The 20,056-nt window shown below is 33.8% G+C and overlaps 2 protein-coding genes across 2 annotated transcripts; one reads left to right on the plus strand and one right to left on the minus strand.

The window, feature by feature from the left end:
• The first annotated feature begins 155 nt into the window (after positions 1-155).
• On the plus strand, positions 156-2,574 carry LOC114391727 (universal stress protein A-like protein). The gene is made up of 4 exons (XM_028352692.1): positions 156-449; positions 621-724; positions 1,655-1,773; positions 2,349-2,574. The coding sequence occupies exons 1-4, from the start codon at positions 194-196 to the stop codon at positions 2,443-2,445; spliced, it is 576 nt and encodes a 191-aa protein (XP_028208493.1). The 5' UTR covers positions 156-193; the 3' UTR covers positions 2,446-2,574.
• A 1,951-nt stretch (positions 2,575-4,525) lies between these two features.
• LOC114391735 (EEF1A lysine methyltransferase 1-like) lies at positions 4,526-8,373 on the minus strand. Its single transcript, XM_028352697.1, has 5 exons — positions 7,962-8,373; positions 7,157-7,315; positions 5,858-5,939; positions 5,548-5,693; positions 4,526-4,916 (listed from the first exon to the last, which is right to left on the minus strand). Exons 1-4 carry the CDS (start codon positions 8,280-8,282, stop codon positions 5,548-5,550), a joined length of 708 nt encoding a protein of 235 aa, XP_028208498.1. The 5' UTR covers positions 8,283-8,373; the 3' UTR covers positions 4,526-4,916.
• Positions 8,374-20,056: the final 11,683 nt, after the last annotated feature.

Raw genomic sequence — 20,056 nt, forward strand, 5'->3', positions numbered from 1 at the left:
ACACGTATTCAATAAGCATGCAAAATCATTGATTCTGGTGATGACAAGTCTCAAACAATTTCCATCAGAAAAAGACATAAAAACCCTAGAGGAACCAAAAAGTGTGAGGGGCAAAACTGTCACAATAGCAGGCTATATATAATAATAATACGAAATACAATTATTGTTGATAAATTAAGCAAGTAAGGTTGGGATGGAGGGAACTAATAGTAGCGGTGATAACGTGAGTGCGGGTGTGGTGCAGAGTAGGATGAGGATGAAGGTGATGGTGGCTATAGACGAGAGTGAAGGAAGCTTCTATGCTCTTAAGTGGGCCCTTGATAACCTCTTCACCACCATGGCCACTGTGGGAGAAGCATCATCACCTGAAAATGATGGCATGGTGTTCTTGGTTCATGTTGAGCCCAAAGTTCACAACTATGTGTATCCCATCGGACCCGGTGGAGCAGGTTAATATCTTTTTATTAGTATATTCTTTGTTATTAAGTTTAATTTATAAATTCATCACGAGATAATAACATGAATCTTGAGTTTATTATATTATTCTTGAGTTGGATCGGAGGCAGAATCAAATTTGTTTCTTTTGACAAATAACATTCTTATATACTTCCCTTCAACAGCCTTTTATCCTGCAACTGTAGTAGTGGATTCGGTGAAGAAAGCACAACAAGAACGATCAGCAGCTATTCTCTCACGGGCATTGAAAATGTGCCATGATAAGCTGGTAAATGTCTTATATATGCATGTCTTCTTTCACTACATCAAAAGTCGGTTTTTTCAGTAATTATTGTATCTTTTAGCAACAATATATACAAATTATTATCTCTAAAATATTTACTAGCAATTAGATTATGATTATCGTAATTGGTTGATAAAAATATTACCTGCAATTATAGTGATTAAAAAAGAGAAAAAGAAACTCCTTTTATCACCAAAGTAAAAAAAAAAAAAAACTATTTTAGAAGATGCTACACTCATTATATCCATACAACAAAGGTTGTGTTTGAATTACACTTTGGAAACTTAAGTTTGGATGAAATTCATTTTGCAAACTCAATTTGCAAAAGCAACTCTCCTCTACCTTGTATTTCAAACTGAGTTTCAAAGGAAAATTACAATAAAACTTAGTTTAAATTCTGACTGATCACCTGAAAATCAAATGAGATGCTTTTTTAATTTTTCTTTTTAGACATACTTTTAGACCTCCAAACTGAAAATCATAAAGTCACACAATCCAAGAACCGTTTATACACGAAAATGGATTTGGAACAAATTTAATTATATTTTTTAAAAACTTTAAATACAGTACATTTTTATCTATTAAAAAGAATGCAAAGTTGTATTCACTAATTTGTGTAATATGATAAATTATTATAAAGATTTTGAAGAAAGTGTATGCTTTCCTAAATTGAATAAGTTCAATTGAAGAGAGATTGATACATACAAACCCATTTATCTCTTTCCACTAGAGTTCTCTTTTCTCTTCAGTCTTAGATTAAAGAGATAAACATCGTACTTTTGTGGATCTTGTCATGGTGGACCCACAAAAGTTTTTTTATCTTTTCTAGTGATTTGGTCCAATTTTGGCATCTTTGAAGGAGAGTACAGGAAAATGATTTAGTGAATCAAATATGATGCCCCAATGAAAATGCAGGTGAAAGGAGAGAGTATTATTCTTCATGGAGACGCAAGGGAAATGATTTGTGAAGCCGCAGAGCAAATGCAAATTAATCTCCTAGTCTTGGGTAGCCGTGGCCTTGGCACGCTCAAAAGGTTAGTGTTACCATGATTCTACTCTACGTGTACATAGCTTAATTTGGCAATTTATATTATAATATACTTCTCTTTTCATTCTTTCAAGTATAAGAATAAGCTGTTCATCTTAAAGGTAAAATAAGTCGATGAGAAAATATATATTTAATTTTACATGATTTGCATAATAAATGAAGAATGCATTTCAATATCCACAGTTTAATTATTTTTTAAAGGATTGAAATGACTTACTTTTAGTTTTACTTAGATTTACTCACCTAGATTTAAGTTTCTTATAATATAATAAAAAAAGGTGATAATTTAAGTTTAATTTGACCTCATTATTTTAATTGTGTAATTCTTATTTATCTATTAACTTGATGTTCAAATATTTAATGGAAATGTTTGACATAGCAATGCCGTAGACTGTCTAGTCAATATAGAAATTTAAACATTGGATGTCAGCTTAAAAGATGAACAAAAAATTACACAACTCATAAAAAAAATAGAATGACTAAATTCGAGATATGACTATAGTAAAAAGAATAAAAGTACAGTTTAAATCTATTATTTATTTTGGTTTCATTTGGTGGCAGGACATTTCTTGGAAGTGTAAGCGACTATTGCGCACATCATGCAAAAACACCGATCCTTATTGTGAAACCACCATCAGAGCATAGCAAAATGCAGTAGCCTCAGTTTTTCTGCTTATGTTTTAAGTACGCATCATCTATAATAAAGTGCTGGATTTATGTAGTTTAACGTCTTTTATCTCTAAGGAAGACTTTTTTAGAAGCTCAACAGAGATTAGTTTGATGCTTATTTGCACTTTTTGTAATGATCAATTATAATATTTATAATTTTAAAAGTTTGAATTTAAAACAAATTACGAATGACTTGTGTTATTAGAAGCTATTAAAAATGTTGATCACTTTTAAAATCTAGTCAAATATGCATGAGGCTGATGGTCATCTTTGTTTGCCTTTCTTGATGGCCGATGGTGAGTTAATTTTCTGTTAATAGTGCAAGTCATTCGTAACTAAGAAAGTGATCAAAAAGGTTGATGGTGAGTTAATGATTGAGAGTTATTCGCAAGGAGTTCAATCGGCTAAATAAGAGGTTTGAATTGTTATTTTTTTATATTATTTTTTATTTTTATGAATAAAAAAATTATCAACAATGTTGATCGCGTTTGAAAGAATTACTTGCCTTTTGATGTAGAAGGAAACTACAGAAACAGAACACTAAGAACTAAGAACATCGACAAACTATTATTTAATTCATGTTAATTGAGAATTGAGATATACCATAGTGGACCGATATATAAAAATTTTCATATTATATATATATTTTTTAAATCATTACTTAGAGAGTCCTCAAATTTCATTACAGCTATCACGGGAACGCTTCAATAGATAATAAATAACGATTGTTTTTCTCTAAATTTTATTAAAATTGAATAAGATAAAATTCTAGGGAAAGAAGTAACTATACTAGAAATTAATATCTCCATTTTTTGCATAATTGCACATTCATTTTCCGCTGGTAAATTAGAAAATATTTAACGGAAAAACTACTCGATGTTCTAAACCATACTGAACCTTTAAAATATGTATTGAAACAAAAAAATAAGAATTTAGAAAATAAAATACATTATTAATTAAAAAGTTTTAATAGGTTTTAAAAATTAAAAATGAGAAATATCATTTTTTAAATGAGAATATATTAAAAGACTAGGTCACTATAAAAAACACATTAATTTAATATATATATATATATATATATATATATATATATATATATACTATTAATAAAGAAAATATTTTATTTTAGTGTCTACAAAAAAATTAGATAATTTTACTATTTTTTTAGTTTTTAAACTTCTACTGCTTCTTTAATAATTACCTATTATTCCCACGCTGTTATTTTTATTAGTGTTATTTTTTAACTTTTAAATCCTTTCTTTATTTATTTTTCTTTTCTTTTGTTTTTATACTAGGGGGAGTGCCTCTCTCCCCTAGAATATATAATATAAGTGTATTTACATGTAACTAATTTAAGTATAAAATATATCCTTTTTCTGGACGTGTTCAATGAGTGCCCTGCTGAGGCTTCTTCTCTTCTTTTTGCCGATGCTTCTGGCACTTTATTTGTTAGATCCTTTTAGTTTCTTTTTGCTGACGTTTTTTTTTTTTACCCTGATAAAAAAAAGTATAAATAACTGAAATACATGAACAAAGAAAGGTTTTTAACTTCAAAATTTAAAATAATTAATTTATGAACAAAATAATTAATAGCTGTGGATTACAATAAATAAATAAATTTTAGTATTAAGAAATTAAAACATTTAATTTGAGAATTTCAAAAATACTAACAAATGTATTTCAACCGTTAAGCGGCATGTTGCAAACAAAATATTATCCAACTCTTCAAGCATAAAAACTGTTTTAATTGTTCTATAAAAACTGTTTAAATTAAATAAGATGAATTCAAAGCATGAAGGTCTCATTAGCAAGGTCAATTGAATTCATTTAGCAATTCCAAATTCAAAATATCAAAATCATGAAATGAGTGTAATTTAAGGTTACATGAATATTTCTCCTGCATTTATTGATTTCAACTATATTTAGGTTAGTAGAAAATACATGATAAGCATGTCTAATTCCATGCCTGACAAGTTAGAACTATATTTTGTCTTGTGCAACAGAGTCAATTATCAACAATTGACAAACTGCTATTATAAATTAGATTATTGTATATTAACATGATCAAGTTGAAGAAAAATCATTGCTGAACCACACGATTAGATTCTACATTGAAATTGCCCTTAGTAGTACATACTATCATTCATAATAATCTTAAATTGGTGGGGTCAAGGATTTACCTCAACTTTCAAATATCAGAAAAGACAAATTTAATCGGTCTATTTGAAACTCATTTCCTCGTAATAATCAAATACTACCCAAAACTGTGCCTATTACTAGAAATTGATACAACTAGACAATATCTCCAACCACCAATGTCAAAATCACACTTGTTGGCTGTTGCCTAGAGGCTAATATTAATTCCACAGAAATGTTTACTTCAACGTCCTCTTAGTGGCAGACATGATCGCATCCAATCACTCCAACATCAATCAAATCCGCAACTGCAGCTTCATACACCTACATCATAGACCAGCTTCCAACTATCATTTTCAAATTGGAAAATCCAGAATCGACTACCACTTTATTATAGACATACTTTGCTATGCACATTCCTTAGAGCATATATAAGATGGAATTTAGTGTGTGACCAGCTATAGGGAGAAATATATCAAACTTTTTTGCATAAAATGTATTTTAGGTTACTCAAGATTTGATCAAAATTTGTTTTAGTTCCTGCATTTTAAAAATGTTGGTTTTGGTTATAATATTTTCTAAAATGTGGTGCATTCGTCCCTAGTCAAGTCAAAATGAAACATAACGTCAGACGAAATCTACCATATTTCAGAAATATAAGAATCAAAATCACTGTTTTAAAAGAGTTAAAAAATTGATTTAGTGGTCGGGAAGCAATGTTTAAGGTTTAAAGGATGGAGGGGAGGAGAGAGGTAGTGGGTTCAAATCTCTCCACTAGCATTCTAACAAAAACTAACAACTAATCTTGGCTGATTAAGAAAAAAATATTGTTTTTAAAATATAGGAACTAAATTAATTTTTACCAAATCTTGAGTTATAAAACACATTTTATCCTAAACTTTTTACAGATATCTAATTAGAGACATCAAAGGGAAGGAAACCAAAGAAAAAGTACCTATTTTTCCCACCCTCCTAGTCTCGTTCCAGGGTCATAGTTTGAGAACAGCCGAAACTCATTTCCAAGTTTGCTGGAGTGCTGGGGCCTAAAACCACAAGGATGCAAGCCCAAGATCTCTGCTGCTCTTTCTTTCTGCACTTCACCTACATGTAATTGCAATACAACAATTAGAACACCCAATCTATGATACAGTTTTATTTCTTAGCAATTCTTTAAACTGATTATCTCATCATAAACATTTCTAGAGAGTAAATTATCATTTTCAGAGCAGTGACACAAAACACAACAGGATAAAATTCATTGATACCTGTGAGTAGAAGCAAAAATGACTCTCCAGGTTGTACGAGCAGATGAATTGTTTCAGCCACTTTCTCCAAGCACTCTTTGCTCTACTACCAAAGTAATTAGGTTAAAAAGATCATCAGCCATGTTACTTTGTTTTAAATTGGAAATAATCTATATTGTTAGTCTCATAGTCTCACACTTGATGTCTTTTCTATCTCCCCTTAAAAAGGGAAAAACATTCATTGCAAATTGAATAACAAAGACTCATCAATTATTTGGGAGGCATTCGGAAGAACCTCTAAGGAGAGAGATTATTTGGGCTTACCAAATTGGCTCAAGATTCTTATAAACTATTTTTAGCTTATTTCATAAAGATTCATGGTAAAATTCATCACATAAGCTTCCATATGATAAGAGCTTACCAAATAAGCGTGATTAAGCTGTTTACACAAGCACACCCTTTATGCATTAAATCTAACTTGTTTACTTTAGATTAAAAAAGAAGGGAAAAGGTTTGTCGTGCCTCAAATAAAACTGGCTTGTTCTTTTACACTTGCATCGTGGGTGGGTACCCATTCTGGTAACAAATAATTACAATTGTTCCTACAAAATAGTGAGTGATGCAGAAATAGAGAAAACATGTGACTCATGGCCAGAAGCTGTGAGGATACACGAAACAAGCTTTAAATTAGTTCACATTGAGATATAGGAAGCCTCCGTATCCATGAAACATGCAATTCAACTCATTGAAAAGAGATGTTCCGTATAATTTTGTATAAAGCAAAACAAAATATTAGGTTCATATTGATTATTGATTACAATCAAACCTACGAGACTGAACAATATCAGCTTCGTATCACAGTCAAGTCATTACTTTTAATCAGAAGATGTAAAAAAATGTGGCCAAGGGAGAGGGTAATTACTTCCAACATTATGATTTGTTATAAATAAATCTTAGAAGACTTGGAACTTACTCTTCTAAAATTAGAACAAGAAAAGGGTAGTGGTATTGGACATTGGTACACTCCTAATTAAACATACGCCCCTTTTATAATCTGTGCACAGACTGCGCACAAGATCTGAGTTTTAACTGACTTAAGTTATACAGTATTACGGTTTAAATTTTCTTTTTTTACAAGTTGCACACTAGGGGTGTAGAAATCATTTTTCACAAGAAAAAAGACATGTTAATCAATTAATCCTCCGCCACTCATATCATTTATAGTTTTCTGTGAAGTGCAAAAACAATTGACAGAAATGGAATCAAAAAGGTACAGAAGACACCGATTTACAGAGTAAAATATCAGCAATTAATTCTCACCAAGTAAGGAGGATCAGCAACTACAACTTTGCAGGAATGCTTCAATTCTGATGGAATATCCTCAGGGTGATTGTAGTCATAAAATGTGTACTCACTTCCATATTGCCCAAAACGTTTGTCATACTCCAGAAGTTGCGCAGGCACATTAGGATCCATTTTCTGAATATTGAAGAAAGGAAAAAGAGAATGTTACTAATACTGTAATACAGCAAAAGCAAATAGAAAGGATTTTAATATTCACACACTGTCACAATAAAGATTTTTATGTTGTCAACTAATTTGAAATTAGAAATCACCCTAATAAGATTTTTAAAACAAAAAGTTATAAAATTTTATATATTACAAGTGCATTCTAATTGAATTTATTAATTATTATTGCTAAGAGTGACTCCCTTTCTCAAATGAGTTTAATTTTCAATTTTCATACACTTTTAGTGTAAAAAATTTACTTTGTCAACTAATCAAAGATCATCTCAAATATGATTTTTAAAGTATGACTCCCTTTCTCAAATGAGTTTAATTATAGAGTAAATATAATATACACCAAAAGTAAAAGTATAAAGAATTTTTTTTACACTGCAATCAGAAACCGTCCTATCATGCAATCAGAAATCAGAAACCATCATGGATGGTAAGTTTGTTAATTTTTAAATATATTTATTTTTTCATTTAATGCGGAATATCCACAAGCCTTTTAAAAGTGATACAAGCGATAATTTCTAATTGATTGACACAATATATATACTTAAAAGAAAAATAAACAAATAAAAACTTAAATTACGATGGCAGAGAGAAAGGAACGAACCTTGAGATAAGCATAGAGGGTAGGGCAAGCGATGCAGGCGACGCGAGCGCGGATGCCGCCGCCGCAGAGAGCGAGAACTTCTTCGGCGACGGTTGTGGCGGTTTCGGGGCTGTACCAGAACTGGCTCAGCCTCCAATCCTCAGACACCAGAGAAACCTCGGACTCTCCGCCGGCGTCGGAGCCGCGTTGCTGCTCGGCGAGGAATTCTTTGAGGGCGGCGAGGGTGTGGGAGCTCAGAGCCGGTTCGTCGTCGTCGGACGGCGCCGAGGACTCACTGAGTTCGGTCAGCGAGTTAGGGTTCAGTTCGAATTGGTTCTCCATTTGTGTAGTAGTATCGTGTGGGGAAGAGTAGAAGAAGTTGGTAGGGAAAAGAAAACACACTGATAGAATGGGTGTTGCTTGGACACTGATTGCTCCAACTGAATATAAACTTTCGGGTTCGGGTTTCAAATTATCGGATCCAAACCAAACCCATCTTAGCCCAAAAACATGGGATGAGGATGACTGCTACCTATCCATGAAAAATATTCTGTAGATATTTTTTAAATAAAATTTAGATTCATGTGATTATGTAAAACTATATTCCACACACAAGGAAACTGCACTTGAATTTTTTAGATTCATCGGATTTAAATCTTAATTTCACAATACTTATATGTAATTTTTACTTTAATATTTTTTAGCTATCATGTCAAAAATTTAAATTTCATAATAATTATTAATATCATATAATGTGATCTAACATTAATAAAGAATTATTAATTTTAAAAATTAATATTTTTTATATTTTTTATAAAATATAATTATGATTCGATATCTTTTGATTTTTTATTATTATCTAGTATAGATTTATTAAACAGAAATAGAGAAAAATAATAAAATAATAGATAATGTAAAATGATAGTATTTGTTCTCACTTTTTATTAGTATTGCTTGAGCTTTCTCACATAATAATAATAATAAATGAAAGTGTTTTATAATTTTAATGGTGATAATAATAATGATAATAATATATAATTTTAATTATACTAAATGAAAGTGTTTTATTTATTATACGATGAGATTAATCTTTAATATTATCACATAATGAAAATTAATATCTTTAAAATCATTAAAAATATTGTTTTAAAATAATTAAAAATTGTATATGTTTAATTAAAATTACTCTATTTCAATACATTTAAAATGAATTTTAATTTTGATAATAAATGCATATAAAAATTATTACAGAGTAACATTATATAAAAAAAAATATTGAATTTTAATACTAGACTTGAAATAGACTTGATAAAGACAAATAGATGTTTGATTATGTTTTTTTTCCATTACTTTATATTGATTATGGGCCAACTTATTTAAACTTATTTATTGAATTAAAAGCTTATTTTAATAAAATAAGCATTATACTAGATAAGTATTCAAACACGACAATAGGCACTTCTACAAACATCTAGCGTGTAGCATGTCTTATAAAGTCGAATACTCTTTCGGCCAAAGGGTTCACGTATTTCGTACAACATGTTTTAGTCTTCAGCACATTCAAGAACCGAGTATCATTTGGTGATGGTTATAGTTAATAAACCTGCTTAAAGATAATTACCTAGTCATAAGCATCTAAACAAGGTTAAGAGACGTATTACCTAACTACTAATCAGAACACGCAGGCCCAAACACCCAAGGCCCAATAAGGTTAGTATATAAAGGGAAGAGCCCCGAGGTAAAGACCATTGCTCATTTGAATATTCCTTTAACATCATTTGTAGCTCTGAATTGAATCCTTACTTAAGCGACAAAGTGTCTTTTGTAGGTACACATCCCCTTCTCTTTCTTTGGACTCGTACACATCAAAGATATGGACAAGTTACCTATTGAAGAACTATTTGTCATAGTAAATAACCCTTCGGTGGAAGAGATAGTGTTCGATCTATTTGTGACAGGAACATTTTAGCACCCACCGTGGGGCCAAGTAAGTTATATCCCAACCCCAAGGGATTATGGCAATAACTAGAACTGGAACGAATACAACAACAATGGAGCAATCGGTAAATCAACAAAATGAGGGGATTTATGTAGAAGACTTGAGGTTAATCCACCTGAAGGAGGAGAAGTTGAGTCAACAGTTTTCAATCTACCCAAAGCTACTAATTTATGTGTACGTCAAGACAATACCCCCCTCATTGCTTAACACTTTGGGGAGATAGTTGCTACCATTCAAGAACCCCTTTGTGTATAGCATCGTGGAAGCAACTCTTCCTTGACCATTGAGAAATATGAGGGTACTACAAACCCAAATAAACACCTTGACATATACATTACTCAGGTAAGTTGTACACCACGGACGATGCAATCCTCTATCATGTATTCGCAACGTCATTGAAGGGACAGGCCTTCCATTGGTTCACTCGTCTACCCCCCCCCCCCCAACTATGTGGATTCATTTGATACCTTGGCAGCCCGTTTCGGCATGTAGTTCGCAACTAGCCGACCTCTCACCACTTAACATTTGTAGCCCTCGACAGGAAAAAGAAGGAATCATTACAAACCTTCATGCAGCATTTCAGAAAGGTTGCATTGAATATTTGAAACCTTGACCTCGTAGTGGCCATGCACCATTTGATAACAACGTTAAGGCCGAGAGCTTTTGTGAATAGCCTTTGTGTAATGACCCGCCTCGTCACTACAATATCATTACTCTAAATCGCGTAAATTTCAATTTTTAAATGAAAACTCTGTAAATTTACTTATGAAAAATGAGAGTAAATTTTTTGCGATATATGTTCACTAAACAATGCACAAATATATATATATATATATATATATATATATATATATATATATATATATATATATATATATATATATATTAATTCAGCACACATTATTCACATGAAGGAAAGTAAATTAATTCACACATATAATTAAATCTATGATTTACATCCTCAATTCAAAAGAACTATAGAACTAGTATTGAGGAGTTGATTAACAAAACACAACTTTCTCCCAAAATAATCTCAACGTCATCATGTCGGCTTGGCAGCTCCAACAAAAGAATCTCACTTCACGTAATCTATTGTTGTCCATCTGCTCCCAGGAACAAAGGTTTGCAATCATCACGGGTACCAACCACACGGTACAAAAATTGCAAGGGTGAGTTTATTACAAAAGAAACCAACAGTTATCAAATAACCATAATTAGCAAGAGAAACAATAACAAGTACCATGCTCATACACAATTATCAATCAATACAGCAAACACTTAATAACTATTCATCCACTTTTTCACAATTTCAATCAATCATGCTCAATATGCTGCATGCACCCGATCACAACTCTCAAATGCAATGTAGTACAATTCATTTGGAAATAACCTAAACTTGTCCACAAAACACTCTCACTCAAGAAAACTAGGCTGCAAGTGTCGAGGTCACCTTGTCATGCACTGGCAACTCTCTGTTGGATCAAGTGGCCTCGGAATAATTAAGAAGGGGGGGTTGAATTAATTATTAATTAACCTTTACTAATTAAAAATCTACCCTTCTTAGGCTTTTACTATATTGTTAAGAAAGTAAAGAATAGAAAAGAAATTTAACCAAAAGTAAAAGCGATAAATAAAGTACACAGCGGAAAATAAAAAGTGTAGGGAAGAAGAAGACAAACACTCAAGAGTTTTATACTGGTTCGACAACAACCCGTGCCTACATCCAATCCCCAAGCGACCTGCGGTCCTTGAGATTTCTTTTCAACCTTGTAAAAATCTTTTTACAAGCAAAGATCCACAAGGGATGTACCCTTCCTTGTTCTCTCTGAACAACCTAGTGGATGTACTCTCCACTAGAACTGATCCACAAGAGATGTACTCTCTCTTGTTCTCAGTCAACAACCCAAGTAGATGTACCCTCTACTTGTACCATAAAGGATGTACCGTCCAATGTGTTAAGACAAAGTTCTCAGGCGGTTAGTCCTTTGAAACTTTGTGAATGGGGAAACAAAAGAATTCTCAGGCGGTTAGTCCTTTGAAATCTTTTGTTTATGGGAAAGGGAAGAATCAAAAGAATTATCAGACTGTGTCTTATTTAATTCTTTGACAAGGGAGAAGGGAGACAAAAGAATTCAGGCGGTTAGTCCTTCATTCTTTTGGAAAAGGGAGAAGAGAGACACAAAAAGAATTCAGGCGGTTAGTCCTTGGCGAATTCTTTTTGGCAAAGGGAGAAGAGAATGAAAAAGATGAATAGCACAAGTTTTTGAACAAAGAACTTTTCTTGGAAGAGAAAGTTTTGAATAAAAACTTTTAGAAAGATGAAGAGAAAAAGAATCAGAAAAATTCTGTAGAAAGAAATGAAAGAAGATGTTGAAAGATAGATTGAAAGATAGAATGATTGAAAGAGATGATGGATATGAATGTGATTCTTCTTTTTTGTTTCATGCCAAGGTCACATATTTATAGTTTCTTGATGACTCAAGTCAAAACTTGTAACTCTGGGCAATTCCTTTAAAACTAATCACTAAAAAAGATATGACTTTTGAAAGAATCTTCAAAAACCAGTCACTTGAAGAAATGTGACTTTTGGAAATGAATTTTTCGAAATCAGTCACTGGTAATCGATTACCATAAAGGTGTAATCGATTACACATCAACAGATGTGACTCTTCATTTTGAATTTTGAAAATTTTAACGTTTTAAAACCACTAGTAATCGATTACTATAATCTGGTAATCGATTACTAGAGAATAAAACTCTTTGGTAATTATTTTGTAAAAAACTTCTTGTGCTACTCAATGTTTTGAAAAACTTTTTAATACTTATCTTGATTAAGTCTTCTCTTGATTCTTGAATCTTTGAGTCTTGAATCTTGATCTTGATTATTCTTAAATCTTTGAATCTTGAATCTTGATTCTTGAAATCAAATTTGCTCTTGATCCTTGAAGTGTTCTTGACTCAATCTTGAACTCATTCTTGAATGTTATCATCTTTGTTATCATGAAGTGATCTTGACTTTTGAGTTTTTTTTTCATCATCTTTGTTATCATCAAAACTCCTTGAATCAATCTTGATTCATCATGAAGCTTGCTTCTACACTCTCCCCCCCCCCCCATGGTGATCAACTTGAGTCTCAAGGGAATTCCAAACTGAGTGACATACCCTCAAGTACAAGTATTTCCCCTCATGAGAAACTACAAGTACTTACTAACAAAGTTTATACTATTTCCATGCAATATGAATTATGAAACATGGGCACCATCAATGCACTGATCGTGGATAATTAATTAAAGATTATAAGTCATTCCCCTCCAAAGATGCTTAAAACTCTTTAACCACTCTATTTCCCCCACCAGGGATATCCATCATGGTTGTTGCACCCTCCATGTACATACAACATACATCATCACAATGATATTTTCAACATCAACAATATCTCATGTCAATGTCATTATCAACATCAACATCATCTCATCTCAATGACATTATCATCTTCAACACCATCTCACCTCAATGTCATTTTCAACATCAACATCATTTCATCTCAATATTATCATCAATAACAACATCACCTCATGTCACATTATCATCAATAACAACATCATTCTCATATCAATAGTATCACCAATAACAACATCATTCTTTATCAATATTATCATCAATAACAACATCATTCTTTATCAATATTATCATCAATAACAACATCACCTCATATCAACATTATCATCGATAACAACATCATCGGTAATCACATCCCACAAATACATGCGTATAAATTTCATGTTTGAGATTCACACTTCCCAGGTCTTCAAACTATACAAGTCTAATAAAATGATACTATCATTTATCAATAGCTGATGTATCGCATCCCATTAGTCAAAAACATTATTTTTCTTGAAAACCAGCATGCACAGGGATAGACATACATTCCCATGATTGGGTTCCCTTGCCCTAATTATAGTATCAAAATCATAAATTATGATAAACTCCCATCGCCTATCATGAGCTCTCGGTCAGCTCCTCTCTGCGTCACTTGGAGACCTCTCTTGTTCACGTTCATCGGTACAAATGTAGAGTTCTATGTACCAAATCGAAGGGAATTTAGTATAGATTTCAAAAACAAGGTTAATAATAACATTCGAGGTCAATTACCTCTGTCAAAACAAAAAGGGCTAAGGGGTGTTTTGGGTTCTACCACAAAGAGACATTATTTTGAAATTTTGATCACGCCAATGTGACCAGAGTTCAGCAAAGCTCACAAAAATAACATCCATTTTATAAAAAGGTAACTTCTACAATGTCTCATTTTCAAGGGTTTTTCAAAGGAAGTATAAAAACATCCTATTACGGTACCCAAAGCATAAGGGACACTAAGAAATGCTCAAACTAACTAGGAGAAAGGCATAGAAGTCAAGATTACCTAAAAATAACTAAGAAAGAAAGAATCGGGAGCTTGTTCTCCACTGAATCCTTGAGGTGGATTCTGAGGATTTTGCTCCGATTAAAGTGTTCATCTCCATGCGGTGGTCTGGCGACAAGCAAGGACGGCTCGTGGTGGCCACCGATAGCGTGGTGGTGGAGCAGGAGGAGTTAGGGCTTCTTGGCTGAGGTTGAGAAGAATGAGTGCTCAAAACGTATAATTTTATGTTGTTGGACGTATTTATAATCTCTAGATCTCACTTAGCGAGCTCATCTCGCTAATCGAGAATCCCCTCTTAGCGGTAAGCGTGACTTTTCACGCTAAGCACAATTCCTCTCAGGTTGGAATTGCATTGAGTGCAACATTTTGTGCTGAGCGCGATTCCTCTCGGGTTGGAATTGCACTTCGCGCACTTCTCTCGCTAATTGAGATGTCAAAAAGTGTTATTTTGAAAATCTCAACATTCAAACTGTGACAATGCAGGATACAAACCTACAATCCAAATTTGAAGGCGATCCAATGGTTAACAAGTCCAGGATCACAATTTTACCAGAACAGGTTTACGTAAAACATGAAAACTTATAATTTCAACCTAAGTCAATAAAACTTCACATAACTCAACATCCACATCAAGCAAATCACACATGGCTAATTCACACAATACCTCAACTCATCCAAATCAATCACATTATCAAATAACATAAGAAATACATTAAACATTGGTTTATAGTTAGTGAAATTACAGGGCGTTACACTTTCCAAAAAACTTGCATCCAATACGAATGAACTTTGAAGAAGAATGGCCAAGTACATGCAGATGGAGGAATTGAGTGAGTATAGGAGTCTGGTATAAGCAGATGTCATTTTGGCCAAAAAGATAATGATAAGCTCAGGCATTGGTGGTAGACATTTTAGCCATGCCAAAAAGGACTAACACTCCACCCAAGGTTGACTACTCAAAACGTTGTTGGTACCACCATAATCGTGGTTACTCGATAAAGGAATGCAGTGTGTTAAAAGACAAGATAGAAGACCTCATTAAGCTTGGCCATCTAAAACAGTTTGTCCACAAACCACAATCATACAAACCTCATAACCCTTACAGACAAGAGTCAAATAGGGGGAAGGACTGAGAACACGCAAGTCATTTAGAGAGGCGAAGAAGTCAAAGCTGCTCAAGAGAAAAAGAAGAGAATCCTCTCAACCAACCAAGACTGGTCATCAACACTATCACTAGATGTTTCGCCAGAGGAAGAGCAACCGCCTCTACGTAAAAATGCACCTACTGTAGGTCCGCTATGTTAACATGTTCTACCCTCATAGAGCACCTAGCATGCCTCATATCACCTTCACATTTGATGACTTCAAAGTGATCGACCTGATACAAGATGATCCCCTAGTTATCAATGTACAAATAATTAACTACATGGTCAGGAATACCTTTATTGATGAGGGGAGCTCAGCCAATATTTTATTCTGGAACACTTTTAAGCAAATGGACATTCCTGAAATTAAGATCCTACCACATGATGGCTTACTCTTCAATTTCACTTGAGAACGAGTAAAGACGAAAGGGTGTATCTGGTTGTACACTAAGTTTGACATGAGAGACCACTACAAAAAAGACTAAAGATACGACATGTGATAGTGCATGCTCACACGTCATATAATATACTTCTCGGTTATCCCTCATTAAATGCATTGGGCGCGATTGTTTCAACCCCTCATCTTGCAATGAAGTTTCCATCAGACAACGAAACTATCATAACCATGCATGTTGATTAGAGGATGGCTAGGGAATGATACATAGCCAGGCTTCAGTTATGACCCCAAACAAAGGAGGAAGCCCCAAGATTCATGCACTATGTAGAAGTCAAGACGAAGGCCAAAGAAATGAAGGAGCTAGACCTCGATTCGAGAACTAACGATGACAACCGGGTGAAGCCACTAGAAGAAACATCCAACTCCCAGCTCAGTCCTAAGGAAGGGCAGGTCACTTAGTTAGGGAGCGAACTTTTTGATGACGACCTAAGCCCTATCCAACAAACTATCTGGGAACATGTTGACTTATTCGCATGGTCCGCGACAGACATGCCCGAAATTGATCAAGGTTTCCGTTGCTATAAGTTAGCTATATGCAAAGATCCAAAGCCCATTGTGCAAAGAAAAAGAAAAAATGGGGGAAGAGAGGTGTTGCGCATTATGGCTGGAAATTGCCAAGCTGATGGCTACTTGGGTTATCAGATAAATGACTATACTACTAGGCTTTCCAATGTGGTCATGGTGAAGAAACCAAATGAAAAATGGTGGATGTGTATAGACTACACGGACTTGAATCGAGCGTGCCCGAAGGACGCCTACCCACTCTCTAACATATACCACCTGGTTGATGGAGCAGCCGGACACAAATTGTTAAGTTTTCTGGATGCATATTTCAGCTACAATCAAATAATGATGGACCCAATGGATGAGAATAAGATGACATTTATCACCAAATCCGCAAACTACTACTTCAAAGTTATGCCTTTTAGACTTAAAAATGATGGAGCTACTTACCAACGTATGATGGATAAGGTGTTCAAAGGTTAGCTTGGTCGAACAATGGATTACAGTTTACAAACTGACAGCTCAACGAGTTCTTAAGTGGTATTGGCATCAAGCATAGACTGACATCGGTAAAGCACCCTCAGACCAATAGGCAAGCAGAAAAAACTAACAAAATAATCATGATCGAACTAAAGAAATGGTAGGATGGAGCCAAGGGAAGATGAGCCAAAGAGCTTACGGAAGTCCTATGGGCATATAAATGCACCCCACAATCTACTACTCAGGAGACACCTTTCCAACTAACCTATGGGACAAATGTCATGCTTCTAGTCGAGGTAGGGGGAAGTCTCTCTGTGATACTTCACTGAGGTCGAAAACAACAAAGCACTACAAATAGAATTGGACCTTGTCGAACAAGTGCAAGAAGATGCAATCATCATGACTGAGGCATGTAAGCAGCACATAGCCTGACGCTTTAATTCCAAACTAGTTCCTCAAAAGTTTAAGGAAGGGAATTTTGTATGAAGAGCATATGAAAAAGCTCGAAAGGTGCCTTCAGAGGGAAAATTGGCAGCCAACTAGGAAAGACCCTTCAGAGTTCGCCACAATCTAAAGAATGGGGCTTACAAGTTAGAAAAATTATTCGAGAAAGTCATCCGAGGACTTGGAACTCCACACATTTAAAATATAATTACAGTTAGATTCATTTTTGTAACGAGTGTCATACTCTTTTTCCTACCTCAAATTTTTATCCCTATAAAAAAAGTGAAAGGGTTTTTATCGAGGAGGTTTTAACAAGGCACACTTTGATAATCAACTATTAATCAAAATTCTCTTATCTCCATCTTTGATTGCAAGTTAATGTATCCGCATTTCAAAAAATTGCCTCCTGAGTACCCTCATCGGCTAAGGTTGGACTTATACGATTTGTTAAAAACAATTCCCTCTCGAATATCCTCCTTGGCCAAGGTTGAACTTGTACGATTTGTTAAAAATAGTTTCCTCCCAAGTACCCTCCCTGACTAAGGTTGAACTTGTATGATTTGTTAAAAATAGTTACCTCCCTAGTACCCTTCTTGACTAAGGTTGAACTTATACCGTTTATGTTAAAATTTTCCCCTAAGAGCTAAGCTCAGCAAAAATCAAGCATATCTCGGTCAAAGGATAAATTTATGCAGCCTATTTTTTCACTTACACAATTTATAGTTTATCATTTTCAGTCGAATACCCATTCAACCGCATGTAAAGTCGAATGAGTTACCTCGGATTAAATTAACATCATAACAAGCATTAACCTTTGCAAACATAATAACTTTTTCATTAATATTATGCCAAAATCCGGAAAAGCATGTACATAAAAATCCTAGTGTAAATCTAACAACTTATTTTTTTAATCCCTAGGACCTAAATTGTCTTCATCATCGGGCTTCTTCGACAGTCTTTTGCTGAGGTCATTGGCCTCTCTGGCATAAGGGCTTTATCCTCCAAAATGTCATCAATTGACACCAACTCCCCATGAAAAATGTGTTTGTTGATATCAAAGACACTCGGATCAAAGACCTCGCACAAAAGCAACACTCGCCGAAGGCAATGGTGGAAACTTGCCTCATGTGCGTTATACACATCGTCGAAAGCCAAGCGGTGGTCTCCTCTTTCTCTTTATCTACAGCAACCAAGCCAGCCCAAAGCCTAGCAATCTCACCATCCAAGATTTAACCAAAGCATTGGCATTCACAAGGCGTGTCTCCAACCCATGTGTATCCAAAGGGAGAGGCACACTTTTCTCCTTCAACACAAGGCACTTTGGCCGAAGTCTAACTTTCGTAGAAGTCTTTGGTTGGGCGGCAGCAACCCCAGTCAGAGCCACAATATTATTGCCCACTCTTTTTGGTAGCTAGTTTAGAAACGTCAAGAAGTCACTCGACTCCCCTTCGATGGAAGAGTCGCCTACTGAGGTGGAAGAATCTGGTCATGACGAGTCAAAACTAGAAGACACCATCATGATCTCATCATCGTACCTGCAAACTTCTAAGCCATTACTGACCGACTCCCCCAATGAACCTTCGACTGAAACCATCATTTCTAGTTTACAACACGTACCTGAAAGAAAAAGAATTTACAGCACACCACTTGGTCAAGAGAAGAGAGTAATACAAGAAGTGAGAAGTGAATAGGGTTCCTATTTTTATAGGAGTTAGGCCTTTGAAAAAGCCCAACTAACAACCATTCCCCACCGTCTGATCAAAATAAATCTACTACTAGAAGTGCGAGGCATTTTGATATCCAATGTGAGTAGGTAAAGAGACGTGCAATGCAATTGTTACATTGTGGCATCGAGAAAACGTAAATGTCACATCGTGGCATCGCAAAACGTAACCATCAAAAGAGAAAATGATAATCGCCCCGGCATATTAACCTAACGTAAAACCATTCTTTTTTGTCGAGGCCAAAAAAGGCCTTGGGGCTAGTATTCTGGATAAGTGTTCAAATATTATCTTAAAAATTATTATTGATTTGAATATTCGTTTGACATCATTTGTAGTTATGAATCGAATCCTTATTGAGCTTTGACATAGTAAGTAACTCTTTGGCAGAAGAAGAGATACAAATAGTATGATTGTGATTGGTGTGATAGCTATTATGATCTTTCCATGACCCATTATGACAATTCTATTTTATAAAACTAAACTGGCATTTTAATGATTTAAGAATTAGGCAAATTATTTTATATTTTTCTCTTTTTATCTTGTTTATATTTTAACAAATATGAAATATTTAGTTATTTTGATAAACTATGATGTTTGATATATTTTATTTTATAATGATAATCTCATGAAAAAATTGACAATCAAATGTTTAATTTATAAAAAAAAAACATAATACTTAAAAATTCCATTTACTTTTTAAATATTTTATATATTTAAGTTTATTTTTCTATATTCAAATAAATCAATGCAATGCATATATTTAATAAATTTTAATTTAAATAATTATTAAAAATATATATATTTACATAATTTTAATATAATATTTAATATGATACCAAATTTTTTAAATTAGAATTAGGGATTTTGGGGTTTCTAAAAATTATAATTAGAGTTAAAGCCAGCTTAAAAAACTAATACTTTTCACCACTACAAAAGATCCAAA

The sequence above is a fragment of the Glycine soja genome, chromosome 2 (genome assembly GCF_004193775.1).
Source record: "Glycine soja cultivar W05 chromosome 2, ASM419377v2, whole genome shotgun sequence".
NCBI lineage: Eukaryota > Viridiplantae > Streptophyta > Magnoliopsida > Fabales > Fabaceae > Glycine > Glycine soja.